Source organism: Ailuropoda melanoleuca, chromosome 12, assembly GCF_002007445.2.
Source record: "Ailuropoda melanoleuca isolate Jingjing chromosome 12, ASM200744v2, whole genome shotgun sequence".
NCBI classification, from domain to species: domain Eukaryota; kingdom Metazoa; phylum Chordata; class Mammalia; order Carnivora; family Ursidae; genus Ailuropoda; species Ailuropoda melanoleuca.
In genome coordinates, this window is record NC_048229.1 from 39358100 (window position 1) to 39370985 (window position 12886).

The window sequence follows — 12886 nt, forward strand, 5'->3', positions numbered from 1 at the left end:
TTTTTAAAGATTTTATTTTATTTATTTGACAGAGAGAGAGACAGCCAGCAAGAGAGGGAACACAAGCAGGGAGGAGTGGGAGAGGAAGAAGCAGGTTCCCAACAGAGCAGGGAGCCCAATGTGGGGCTCGATCCCAGGATACTGGGATCACGCCCTGAGCCAAAGGCAGACGCTTAACAACTGAGCCACCCAGGCGCCCCGGTAAAGCAAAAATTTTAACGCTATCTCTTGTGGTGATCAAAGTATGTAGAAGAAATACTTAAAACAATTATACCAAAAAAGTCAGGAGGATAAAAGGACCTAAATGGATGTAAAGTTTCTACACTTCACTTGAAGCGGTAAAACATCAAAACCAACAGGCTGTATAAGTATGTACGTACATGCTAATAGTAAGAGCAAACAATAAAATAAAAATAAAAAACCAAAACAAAAGCAACATATTAAAAAACATAAATTAAAATGCTACTCTAGAAATGTTTGAGTAACTCATAGGTAGGCACGAAAAAAGAACAAGAAACAGAAGAAAACAAAATGACAGATATAAGCCTTAACATATCAATGATTTTTTCAATAATTACCTTTAAAATACCTTTAAATACCTTTAAAATATCTTAAAATACCTTTAAATTACTAAATCACAATTAAAAGATAAACATTGGCATAATGGACAAATAACATGACCCAACATGGTGATAAAAAACTCATTTCAAACATGACACAGGTTGGTTGAAAACAGGAGTGGAAAAATATATATCATGTACACATCAATCAAAAGAAAGTAGAAATTAAAAAAAGAAAGTAGAAATAGCTATATTAATATCACATAAAATAGACTTCAGAATAAAGAAAATTAATAAGTACCACCAACAGATCTCAAAATACATAAAGCAAAAACTGATATAGCTGAAAAGAGAAAGAGACAAAACACTCTTATACCTGGGGATTCAAATACCCTACTCTCAGCAACTGATAGAACCACCAAAGAGAAAATCAGAAAGGATATAGAACTACCTGAACAAGACTATCAATAATAGGATGTAATCGACATTTATGGAGCCACCCAACAACAGCAGAATACACAATGTTTTCAAGTACACAGTGAACATTCCCCAAGACAGACCTTATTCTAAGTCACGAAGCAAATCTTAAATTTAAAAGAATCAAAATCACCCAGAGTATATTCTATGATGTATAGTGAAGAATTTAAACTTGCCCAAAGAGAAATCTGGTTTTTGTCTTCATCTCCAAGGAGAAAATCTCTACACACAATGTCTTTGTTTAGGACCACAGCTACCAGGCAGTCTAACAATGGGATTTATGATGTAGGCTTTGAGCCATGTGGCACCAATTCTTCTCCAGAGAGACAGAAATCTAGAGGTATGAGCTCTACCTCCTGAGAGGCTGGAAACTAAAGGCCAACCACATGAGCAGCCAACCCAGAGCCCAAAAAAAGTTTGGGGTGCCTGGGTGGCTCAGTCGATTAAGCATCTGACTCGGTTCAGGTCATGATCTCAGGGTCCTGGGATTGAGCCCTGCATCTGACTCCACACTCAGTGGGGAGTCTGCCTATCCCTCTCCCTCTGCCCCTCCCCCTGCTCGTGTTTTCTCTGTCCCTCAGACTCAAATAAATAAAATCTTTTTTTTAAAAAAAGAAATCAAATTCATAACTTAGAAGATCCCAATAAAGAAATCTCCAAGTCCACATGGTTTCACTGAAGAATTTTACCAAACATTCCCAGAATCTTGTACACAGTTTCTTCCAGAAAACAGGACATTTCTCAAAGTACTTGATGAGGCCATTATTACTCTGATATCAAAACCAGGCAAAGGCAGCACACACAAAATAACTGCAGACCAACATTCCCCATGAACTTAAATGAAAAAAATCCTCAATTAAATTTTACCAAACTCAATAATGTATAAAAAGAATGATATACAATGACTTAGTGGGATTTATTCCAGGTATGAAAGGCGGATAATATTTAAAAATCAATGTAATCCATCATATCAACAACTAAGGAAGAAAAAAATCCCATGATCATATTAATAACCATTTATGATTAAAAAAAACCTCTCAGGGTGAGGGAGACAAACCATAAAAGACTCTTAAACATAAGAAACAAACTGAGGGTTGCTGGAGGGGAGAAGGGTGGAGGGATGGGGTAACTGGATGATGGACATTGGGGAGGGTATGTGTTTTAATGAGCACTGGGTATAAGACTAAGGAATCACAGCCTGTACCCCCGAAACAAATAATACATTCTATGTCAATTAATTGAATTTAAAAAAAAAAAACAAACCTCTCAGGGCATTAGGAAGAGAGGGAACTTCCTCAAACTCATAAAGAGCATAAAGAGCATCTACAAAAAAACCCTAGAGCTAATATACTTTATGGTAAAAGACCAAATCCTGAATGTTTTCCCTCTAAAACTGGTAAAAACGATGTCCTCTCTTACCACCCTTATTTAATGCAGCCCTGGAAGTTCTAGCTATTCCCATAAGACAAGAAAATAAAGGGCACATTTTGGAAAAAAAGGAAATAAAACTATCTATTTGCAAATGATATAACTGTCTACAATAACGAATCTACAAGGAAATAATTGAGCTGAAAAAGGTCACAGAATACAAGATCAACATACAAAATCAATTTAATTTCTGTACATTGACAATAAGCAACAACCAAAATAAGAAGGCAACACCATTTATAAATGCTCCTGAAAAATGAAATACTTAGGTTAAAAAAATTAACAAAACATGTGCAGGATCTCTATGATAAAAATTACAAAATGCTAATAAAAGAAATCAAAGAAAAAATACTTGAAGAAACATGGATTGGAAGACTCAACAGAGTAAAGATGTTAACTCTCTAACTTCATCCACAGGTTTAACATAATTCCTATGAAAATATCAGCAAGTTTTTTTGTAGACACAGACGAGGTTATTCTAAAATTTATATGCATAGGGGTGCCTGGGTGGCTCACTTGGTTAAGCATCTGCCTTCGGCTCAGGTCATGATCTCAGGGTCCTGGGATCCCTGGGTCCAGGGAGTCTGTTTCTCCACTTCCCTCTGCCCCTTCCCCCGCTCATGCTCGCTTGCACTCTCTCTCTCTCAAATAAATAAAATCTTTTAAAAGCAGAATATATAAATAAATAAAATTTATATGCATAGAAAAGAGCACTAAGGATAGTCAAAAGAATTTTGAAAAATAACAAAGTGGGAAGAATCACTCTTTCTGTTATAAAGGCTTACAGAAATTAAAGTATGGTACTGGCAGAGGGTCACAAAGATCACTGGTACAAAACAGAGAAGTCAAAAATTGAGCCACACAAATGTGTCCAACTGATTTCTGACAAGGATGAAAAGGCAATTCAATGGAGAAGGGATAACATTTTAAATAAATGGTGATGGAGCAACTGGACATTCATGGGGGGAAAAAATTAACCTTGACCTGAAGTCTCACATCTGTAAACATGAACTCAAGATGGCCCATACACTTAAATGAAAAATATAAAACTATAAAAACTTCTAGAAAGAACACAGGAGAAAATCTTTAATATGTAAGACTAGGTAGAGTGTTTAGGCTTGACATCAAATAAAAAAAAAAACCCTCACAATTCATAAGATTAAAAATGGATAAATTAGATTCTATCAAAATGCAAAAGACCTTGGTAAAGGGTTGAAAAGAAAAATTAGAGACCTGAAGAAAATATTTGTTTAAATCACAAATCCAACAAAGGCCTATCTAGAATACATAAAGTACTTTCAAATTCAATAGTAAAACGCCAAATGATCAAACTAGAAAATGGACAAAGACATGAACACACATTTCACTGAAGAGGATATACAGATGGCAAATAAAGAAAAGATATTCAACATAATTTTCTATTAAGGAAATTCAAATTAAAACCACATTGAGATATCACTACCCACATATCAAAATGGCTAACATGAAAAACAGATATAACACCAAATGCTGGCTAGGATTCAGTGAAACCAATCACTTCCACATTGCTGGTAGGAATATAAAATGGTAAAACCATTGTGGAAAATAGTTTGGCAGTTCCTTTCATTACATGTTTGAGCTTTACCCCAGACTTATTTTCAAGTACACACTTTTACATGAATATAAGGAACATATATTTGTTTGTGNCCAGTGAGAGAGGGAACACAAGCAGGGGGAGTGGGAGAGGAAGAAGCAGGCTCATAGCGGAGGAGCCTGATGTGGGGCTCGATCCCACAACGCCGGGATCACGCCCTGAGCCGAAGGCAGACGCTCAACCGCTGTGCCACCCAGGCGCCCCATATATATATATTCTTATATTCAAGTACTATACACATGTGATAGAAAAAAAGAGCCAACTTCAAAAGGACACATACTGCAGGATTCCATTTATATAACATTCATGAAATAACATATTTATATAGATGTAGAAGAGATTAGTGGTTACAAAGGGTTAGGAATAAGGAAGAAAGAGATGTAGCAATAACAAACAGGAGGGAGCCTTATGGTGATGGTTACTATTGACTATTCTGACTACTGCAGTAGTGATATAAAACTATGTGATAAAACTGCATAGAACTACATACACATACACACACACACACACGAGTATGTGTGTGACTGAAGAAGTCTGAAAAAGTTCTATGGATTGTACCAATGTCAATTTTGCAGTATGATATTGTACTTTTGTCTAAGATATTAACATCTGGGGAGGATGGAAGAGGGGTACATGGGACTTCCATGTACATTTCTTTGCACCCTCCTGTGAATCTATAACTATTTCAAAATTAAAAGTTTTTTTTAAAGATTCTACTTATTTATTTGAGAGAGAAAGAGAGACAGAGAGCACAGAGGGAGAGTGAGACAGAGAAGCAGACTCCCCACTGAGTAGACAGCCCAATGCAGGGCTCGATCTTAGGACACTGAGATCATGACCTGAGCTAAAGGCAGACCCTTAACCAAGTGAGGCACCCAGGCGCCCCTCAAAATTAAAAGTTTTATTTTTATTTTTTTTTAAATTTTGTATTATGTTATGTTAGTCACCATACAGTACATCCTTAGTTTTTGATGTAGTGTTCCATGATTCATTGTTTGCGTATAACACCCAGTGCTTCATGCAATGTGTGCCGTCCTTAATACCCATCACCGACCTATCCCAATCCCCTACCCCCCTCCCCTCTGAAGCCCTCAGTTTGTTTCCCAGAGTCAGACACTTTTTCAATGAAGACATACAAATGGCTAACAGACACATGAAGAAGTGTTCAAAATCATTAGCCATCAGGGAAATTCAAATCAAAACCAAATTGAGACACCACCTTATACCAGTTAGAATGGCAAAAATAGACAAGGCAAGAAATAACAAATGTTGGAGAGGATGTGGAGAAAGGGGAACCCTCTTACACTGTTGGTGGGAATGCAAGTTGGTACAGCCGCTTTGGAAAACAGTGTGGAGGTCCCTCAAAAAGTTAAAAATAGAGCTACCCTATGATCCAGCAATTGCACTACTGGGTATTTACCCCAAAGATACAGATGTAGTGAAGAGAATGGCCATATGCACCCCAATGTTCACAGCAGCATTGTCCATAATAGCTAAATTGTGGAAGGAGCCCAGATACCCTTCAACAGACGAATGGATTAAGAAGATGTGGTCCATATATACAATGGAATATTACTCAGACATCAGAAAGAACAAATACCCAACATTTGCAGCAACATGGATGGGACTGGAGATTATGCTAAGTGAAATAAGTCAAGCAGAGAAAGACAATTATCATATGTTTCACTCATTTATGGAAAATACGAAATAGCAGGGAGATCGGTAGGAGAAGGAAGGGAAGAATGAAGGGGGGATGAATCACAAAATTATAAGTTTTAAAAAAGAAACCACCACACCTATGCAAAAAGAAAGATGTGGCCAGACATCAAAAACTTTGATAGAAGAATGACATCCCTAAATGAAAACAGATCACTTAGGAGAGTATATATCATTTTTCCATAATTCCTTCCATATTAGTTTCTTAGGACTGATGTAACAAAGAACCACAAACTAGGTGGCTTAAAACAACAGAAATATACTCTTTCACAGTTCTGGAGCACTAATAGTGATACACAGATATCATCAAAGACCTCTAATCTGTAGTATGGCCCTGTTCTTGGCCTCCAGGACCCTATACTTTCCAAATGACCTCCTTCCTTCCCAATCAACCCTCTGAGATCTCTCTCTCTCTCTTTTTTTAAATATTATTTATTTATTTCAGAGAGAGCGAGCAGGAGCGAGGGGCAGAGGGAGAGGGATAAGCAGACTCCCTTCTGAGCAGGGAACCCAATGCGGGACTCGATCCCAGGACCCAGGGATCATGACCGGAGCCAAAGGCAGACGTGTAACCGACTGAGCCACCCAGGCGCCCAACCCTCTGCCATCTCTACTTCCTCAATGTAATTTTCTTTAACTTTCCCAGTTTCTAATCAATCCTAATTTTTCCTACTGTGCCATTAGAACATATGGTCTTGATCTACTATTGTAACACTTAAAAAAAGGTATTCCTATCACCTTGTAAAGCAACTCAGAATTTTTTTTAAAATTATACACTGTTGATTGTGTCCTTTGATGAATAGATGTTTTTAAGTTTGGTGTACTCCCATTTGTCTATTTTTGCTTTGGTTACCTAACCTTGCTTGGTGTCATATCCCAGAAATCACTGCCAAATCCAAAGTCATGAATTTTTTTCCCTATGTATTCTTTTAGTTTGGGTTCTTACATTTAGTTCTTTGATCCATTTTGAGTTAATTTTTGCATATAGTGTACGGCAAGGATCCAACTTTATGCTTTTGCATACGGATATCCAGTTTTCCCTCTACCATTTATTAAAGATACAGTCCTTTCCCCCATTGAATGGTCTTGGGACCTTTGTCTAAAATCATTTGGTTATATATCTGAGAGTTTATTTCCAGCCTTTTTATTCTATTCCATTTTTTAAAGATTTTATTTATTTATTTATTTATTTAGAAAGAGCAGTGCAAGGTGGGGGGAGGGGCAGAAGGAGAGAGAGAATCTCAAGCAGATGCCATGTTGAGCACAGAGCCCAACGTAGGGCTCAATCTCACGATCCTGAGATCATGACCTGAGCTGAAATCAAGAGTCAGACACTTAAGCAACTAAGTTACTCAGGCACCCCTATTCTATTCCACTGATCTATATGTCTATCTTTATGCCAGTACCACACTGTTTGATTACATAGTGTTGTAATCAGCTTTGAAATCAGGTTTTCCCTAATTTGTCTAAAATAACCTTACCGGCCCAACATTCTGACCAGTTGGCTTACTCCTTGAAATAGCTTCCTGCCTCCTGATCATTGCTCACTCACCTGGGCACCGTCCTCCTGCCACTTCCCTCACAACCATCCAGGGCTCCTTCCCTTGCTCTAATGAAGAGATCACAGCCGGCTTAGATATAGAAAGTCCTGGTTATAAGAAAAGAAATGGAGATGAAGTAGAAATCAAAGTACCCCAACACTATGATTCAGAATTGATAAAAAAAAAAAATAGACTATAGCACAAAATGGGTATTAGGTAAGTCTACAGACGAAAAAAAGAAAAAAAATTAAACACTCATATTCAGGTAAACTCAAGATAAAAAACAAAGCAAATAAATAGGTGATAAAATGCTATTTAAATTAGATAAGCTTTCTGTCTCTACTTCTCTATGAGGAAAAAACAGCTTCCTTAGTATGCTCATTTCAGATACTTTTCAATGTTAAATGAAAAGTTCTTAGAATGTAACTCCCAAATGCAAATTGTTTAAAAGAGAGCACATTTGTTGTAGGAAATGGAATAGTGTTCATTTGAGCACTAATCAGTAAGTGCTATTTCTTGATTCAGTCCATCACTACATTAACTGGGAAAGCTAAAGAGCTTCACATCCACGTCCCACGTGTTTAGTTTTAACCTACACCAATGCACCTACAGGTTTAGCAGCACAGTGCAAATGAAACAAAAGATGAAGTGGGTTTTTTGACCATTAACAACTTAACAATTAATTTATTAATATTAGATAATTAAATAATTAAGCATAAGCTTCAATGGCACAGAATTCCAATTCTATTCTTTAATCATCAAGGAAGAATATCAATTATAAGGACCAGAGGATGGGGAAAATGAAGATCCAACCTATCTAGGTGTCCTTATTTCTATGCAAAGAAAAAATTCACCTAGTTATTTGAAAGGTAGCCCTAAAATTCATGGTAAAGTAAGCAGAAATTCCAAGAAACAGATTCTAAATTATAAGAGGCAGATAACTTTACCCAATGAAACCAGGTTGCTATAGTTCTCCAACATCACATCTTTGTACAAATCCCTTTGTGTAGAGTTCAGGCATTCCCATTCCTCCTGAGAGACATCTATAGCCACATCTTTGAACATCACCAAACCCTAAAATGACAAATCACAGTACTATTTTTGAAATTATAAGAAATATTTTTCAAAAGGAAGAAGAGGTGCTAAAAGAAAGCATGCAGGAAAGGGATAGTATATATAGTGTATAGTGAGTATATAGGCAAAGGTTGGAAGCTTGTGACATAGATCAAAAAGGAATTTAGTGGAAATGAAGCAGAGTGCCTACATGTTCTTAAAAATTCAATTTCTGCAGACATATCCTCTTGCATAGGATGGAAAACTGTTAATCGGTCACGTAGAAGTTTAAAAAAAATAGGGGCGCCTGCGTGGCACAGCGGTTAAGTGTCTGCCTTCAGCTCAGGGCGTGATCCCGGCGTTGTGGGATCGAGCCCCACATCGGGCTCCTCCAGTATGAGCCTGCTCCTTCCTCTCCCACTGCCCCTGCTTCTGTTCCCTCTCTCGCTGGCTGTCTCTACCTCTGTCAAATAAATAAATAAAATTTAAAAAAAAAAAATAAAATAAATAAGGAGAGGTTTCCAGCTAAGTTAAATAGAAATTTTTTAGGGGCGCCTGGGTGGCACAGCGGTTGGGCGTCTGCCTTCGGCTCAGGGCGTGATCCCGGCGTTATGGGATCGAGCCCCACATCAGGCTCCTCTGCTATGAGCCTGCTTCTTCCTCTCCCACTCTCCCTGCTTGTGTTCCCTCTCTCGCTGGCTGTGTCTATCTCTGTCAAATAAATAAATAAATAAATCTTTAAAAAAAAAGAGAAATTTTTTAATCTTTCCATGTCTTATGAAAACCTCTATCTTCAGAAAAAGGACTTAAAGATTTTTCTTCATCATAATGATTATGTCATAGCATTTTTACCTCTTATGCAAATTCTTTAGTAAATAACCAGTGCAGACTGTATTTTCCAAAGACAGAACAACAGCTCCCATCCCATATGCTCTTCTTCAGTGTAACCTTGACATGCCCCCACACCATTGGTATAAGGTCTATGTCCTCTGCCCTTGAACCTGATCCTGGGAAAACAGTGTGACTTACTCAACTTAGAAAGTATAGCAGAAATGACTATGTGACTTTTGAAGCTGGATTATAAAAATATCTCTCCACCCAGTGAGAAAACACCTTACACCAGTTCTCATAATGTCTATTTGGAAAAGTCAAAATTGTGGAAAAGTTCAAAGATTTCTCATGTGTGATTCAATTAACCATTTTTTCCTGACAACACCATTTCCACCAGCCACCCAGTTGAGATGGCTGGTTTTTCTCCTACAATCCTACTCCATCCTCAATCTCATTCTGTCCTCTCTTCTCCTCATTGCTGGTGCCAGCAACTGTCCCTCCTTCTCTAAAATCTAATGTCATCATTTCATCAGACTATACATGCATTACCTCTACCTACTGCAGTGATATGCTAACATCGAGATACTCCCCCTCAGGAATTTTAGCTCCTGGCTCAGTGCCACCATCTCCAATACTACTCTTATCTTAATTCTCAGTGGTTTCAAATATCTATATAAAGTATTTCATCTATTATCCTGACCTCCCAATTCCCTCACCTCCTCTCCAATGATCTTGTCTTCCACTCTAGTTCACACTTTGTATCACTATCCTAGACCTCATCATTAATAGTAACTTCAACATCTCCAAAATATCAACTGTCTCTCTGGACACCTTTACATTGTCACTCACCACACTCATACCTCTTCTCCCCCTCTTATCCAATTTAAATTCTATAATTCAGCTAATCATCCAACTTCACAATGATGCCTAGTATGAACTTCTTTTTCATACTTGCTAAGCAAAGCCTGAATCCTAGATAAATCTAACTCTCATCCTACTCTATCACAATAACTATGTAACCGAATACAACTTGAGAAAATCACCAACCTTAATGACAAGTTTTTATTTTCATATTTCATTTTCCTTTCTTACGTGGTTCAGAACAAAAAAAATAAACATTCAGATGTCTTATGCCCACCCTTGTCCTTTCCATTTTGTCTCCCACCTCCTAACCCCTTATAGACGAGCAATTTTATGTTTCTTAAGTCTTTGCAATATTTTTAAGCAAATACAAATATATATATATTATTTTCCAAACTTTTACACAGAAGGTAAAATACTATAATATATACACTGTTCTGTACTTGATTTTTAAATTCTAAAGTTAATGGTTTCCTTATATTTCTATAGGTACATATCCTCCATTTTTGTATTTATCATAGTTTATTTAACCAGACATCTCAAGATGGACACTTGGTTGTTTCCAATCTTCTGCTCTAACAAACAATAGTATACAATGAATACTTCTGTAAATACATCATTTTGTATACCTATAGGAATATCTATGCTAGAAAGCCTCAGAAATCAGATTGCTAGGTCTAAATGGAAAACGCATTTGTAATTTTGGTAGACACTGTCAAGTTGCCCTCCACATCAGCTGGACCTCTCGTCAGACACCAGCAATACATAAGAGTACTCATTTCCTCACAGCCAAGGCAGCAAAGCATTTTGTCAAAACATTTTGTCTCTATTAATTTAATATGATAAAGAAATTATATGTCAGAATTTTAAATGGCATTTTTTGAATTATGAGTTGAGTATTTTTCTTTTTGGGGGTTTTTATATTTCTTTTTCTGTGAAATTTCTGATCATGTCCTTCGACTCTTTTCCTACTGGGCCATTGATCTCTTTTTTAAATTTCTTAGTCTTTATAAATTAGATGATAAGTTCAGTGTCTGTATATGAATTGTAAATACATTCCCCATTTTATCATTTCTCTTCTGACTTTGCTTACCAGTGTTTCTTGCCATGCAGAAGCTTTTTATTTTTTGTTATCAAATTTGTTAATACTTTCTCTTTTAGTTCCTAGAATTTTGAACCCTAGTTAGAAAGTCCTTCCTCACATCAAAGTTATGAAGGAATACTCCCATGTTTTAGTCTAGTAATATTATGATTGCATTTTTAAAAATCAAATCATTCAGGGGCACCTGGGCGGCTCAGTTGGTTAAGTGACTGCCTTTGGGTCGAGTCATCACCCCAGGGTCCTGGGATCGAGCCTTGCTTTGGGCTCCTTGCTTAGTGGGGAGCCTACTTCTCCCTCTACATGCTACTCTGCCTGCTTGTGCTCTCTCTCTCCCCCTGCCAAATAAATAAATTTTTTTCTTAAAAAAATTAAATCATTCAACTTAATTGGAGTTTATCCTATATGGTAGATGAGATACAGATTGGGCTTTATCTTTTCCAAATAGCTACCCAGCTATCCAACAGTATTTATCAGTAGTCTATCTTTAACCAAGGAGGTAAAAGAATTGTATAATGGAAACTGTAAGATGCTGATGAAAGAAACTGAAAAACACACAAATAAATTAAAAGACAGTCCATGCTTAAGGAATGGAAGAATTAACATTGGTAAAATATCCATACCACTCAAGGCAATCTACAGATACAATGTAATCCTTCAAATCCCAATGGAATTTTTCACAGAAATAAAACAAACAATCCTAAAATTTGTATGAAACCATCGAAGACCTCAAATAGCCAAAGCAATCTTGAGAAAAAGGAACAAAGCTAGAGACATCACATGTCCTGATTTCAAAACACATTACAAAGTTATAGTAATCAAAACAGTATGGTACTGGCATAAAAACAGACACATAGATCAGCGAAACAGAATAGGGAGCCCACACATATATGATCAATTAATTTATGACAAAGGAGACAAGAATATACAATGGGGAAAAGAGAGTCTCTTCAATAAATGATGTTGGGAAAACTGGACAGCCACACGAATAAGAATTAAACTATACCACTAGCTTACACCATACATAAAAATCAACTCAAAATGGATTAAAGACTTGAATGTAAAACCTGAAATTATAAAACTTCTAGAGGAAACCATAGGTGGTAAAGGTACTTGGCAATGGCTTTTTGGATTTGATACCAAAAGAGCAAAGGCAACAAAAGCAAAAATAAACAAACGGGACTATATCCAACTAAAAATCTTCTGCACAGCAAAGGAAACCATCAACAAAATGAAAAGGGACCCTACATGGAGAAAATTTTTGTAAATCATGTATCTGATAAGGGTTTAATAATCAAAATATAAAGAACTCATACAAGTCAATAGCAAAGAACCCCAAATAATCTGAATTAAAAATGGGCAGAGGATTTGAATAGACCTTTCTTCAAAGATGGCATAAAAATGGCCAACAGGTACATGAAAATGTGTTCAAAATCACTGATCATCAGGGAAATGCAAATCAAAGCCATAATGAGATACTGCCTCACCCTTGTCAGAATGGCTATTATAAAAAACACAAGACATGACAAGTGTTGGCTAGGATGTAGAGAAAAAGGAATACTTGTACACTGGTGAGAACCTACTACAGAATTGGTGAGCCTACTACAGAAAAGAGTATGAAGATTCCTCAGAAAAATTAAAACCAGAACTACCATATGATCCAGCAATTCCACTTCTGGGTATTTAT

The 12886-nt window shown here is 36.8% G+C and overlaps 1 protein-coding gene across 14 annotated transcripts in view; it reads right to left on the minus strand.

The window, feature by feature from the left end:
• LOC100471113 (zinc finger protein 461) overlaps positions 1-12886 on the minus strand; it is a 47638-nt gene that overhangs the window by 25464 nt on the left and 9288 nt on the right. For 6 of the 14 annotated variants that reach the window (XM_019801435.2, XM_011227147.3, XM_011227146.3 and 3 more), the window contains 2 exons: positions 8303-8429; positions 7367-7462 (listed from right to left, as the gene is read on the minus strand). The exons of 4 other annotated variants lie outside the window; for them this stretch is intronic. In XM_019801435.2, the coding sequence (XP_019656994.1) occupies positions 7367-7462; positions 8303-8429 (223 nt within the window). Of the gene's footprint in view, positions 1-7366; positions 7463-8302; positions 8451-12886 lie in introns of all 14 variants that reach the window. 4 more of the 14 variants (XM_034638344.1, XM_011227149.3, XM_034638346.1 and 1 more) reach the window with 1 other exon arrangement.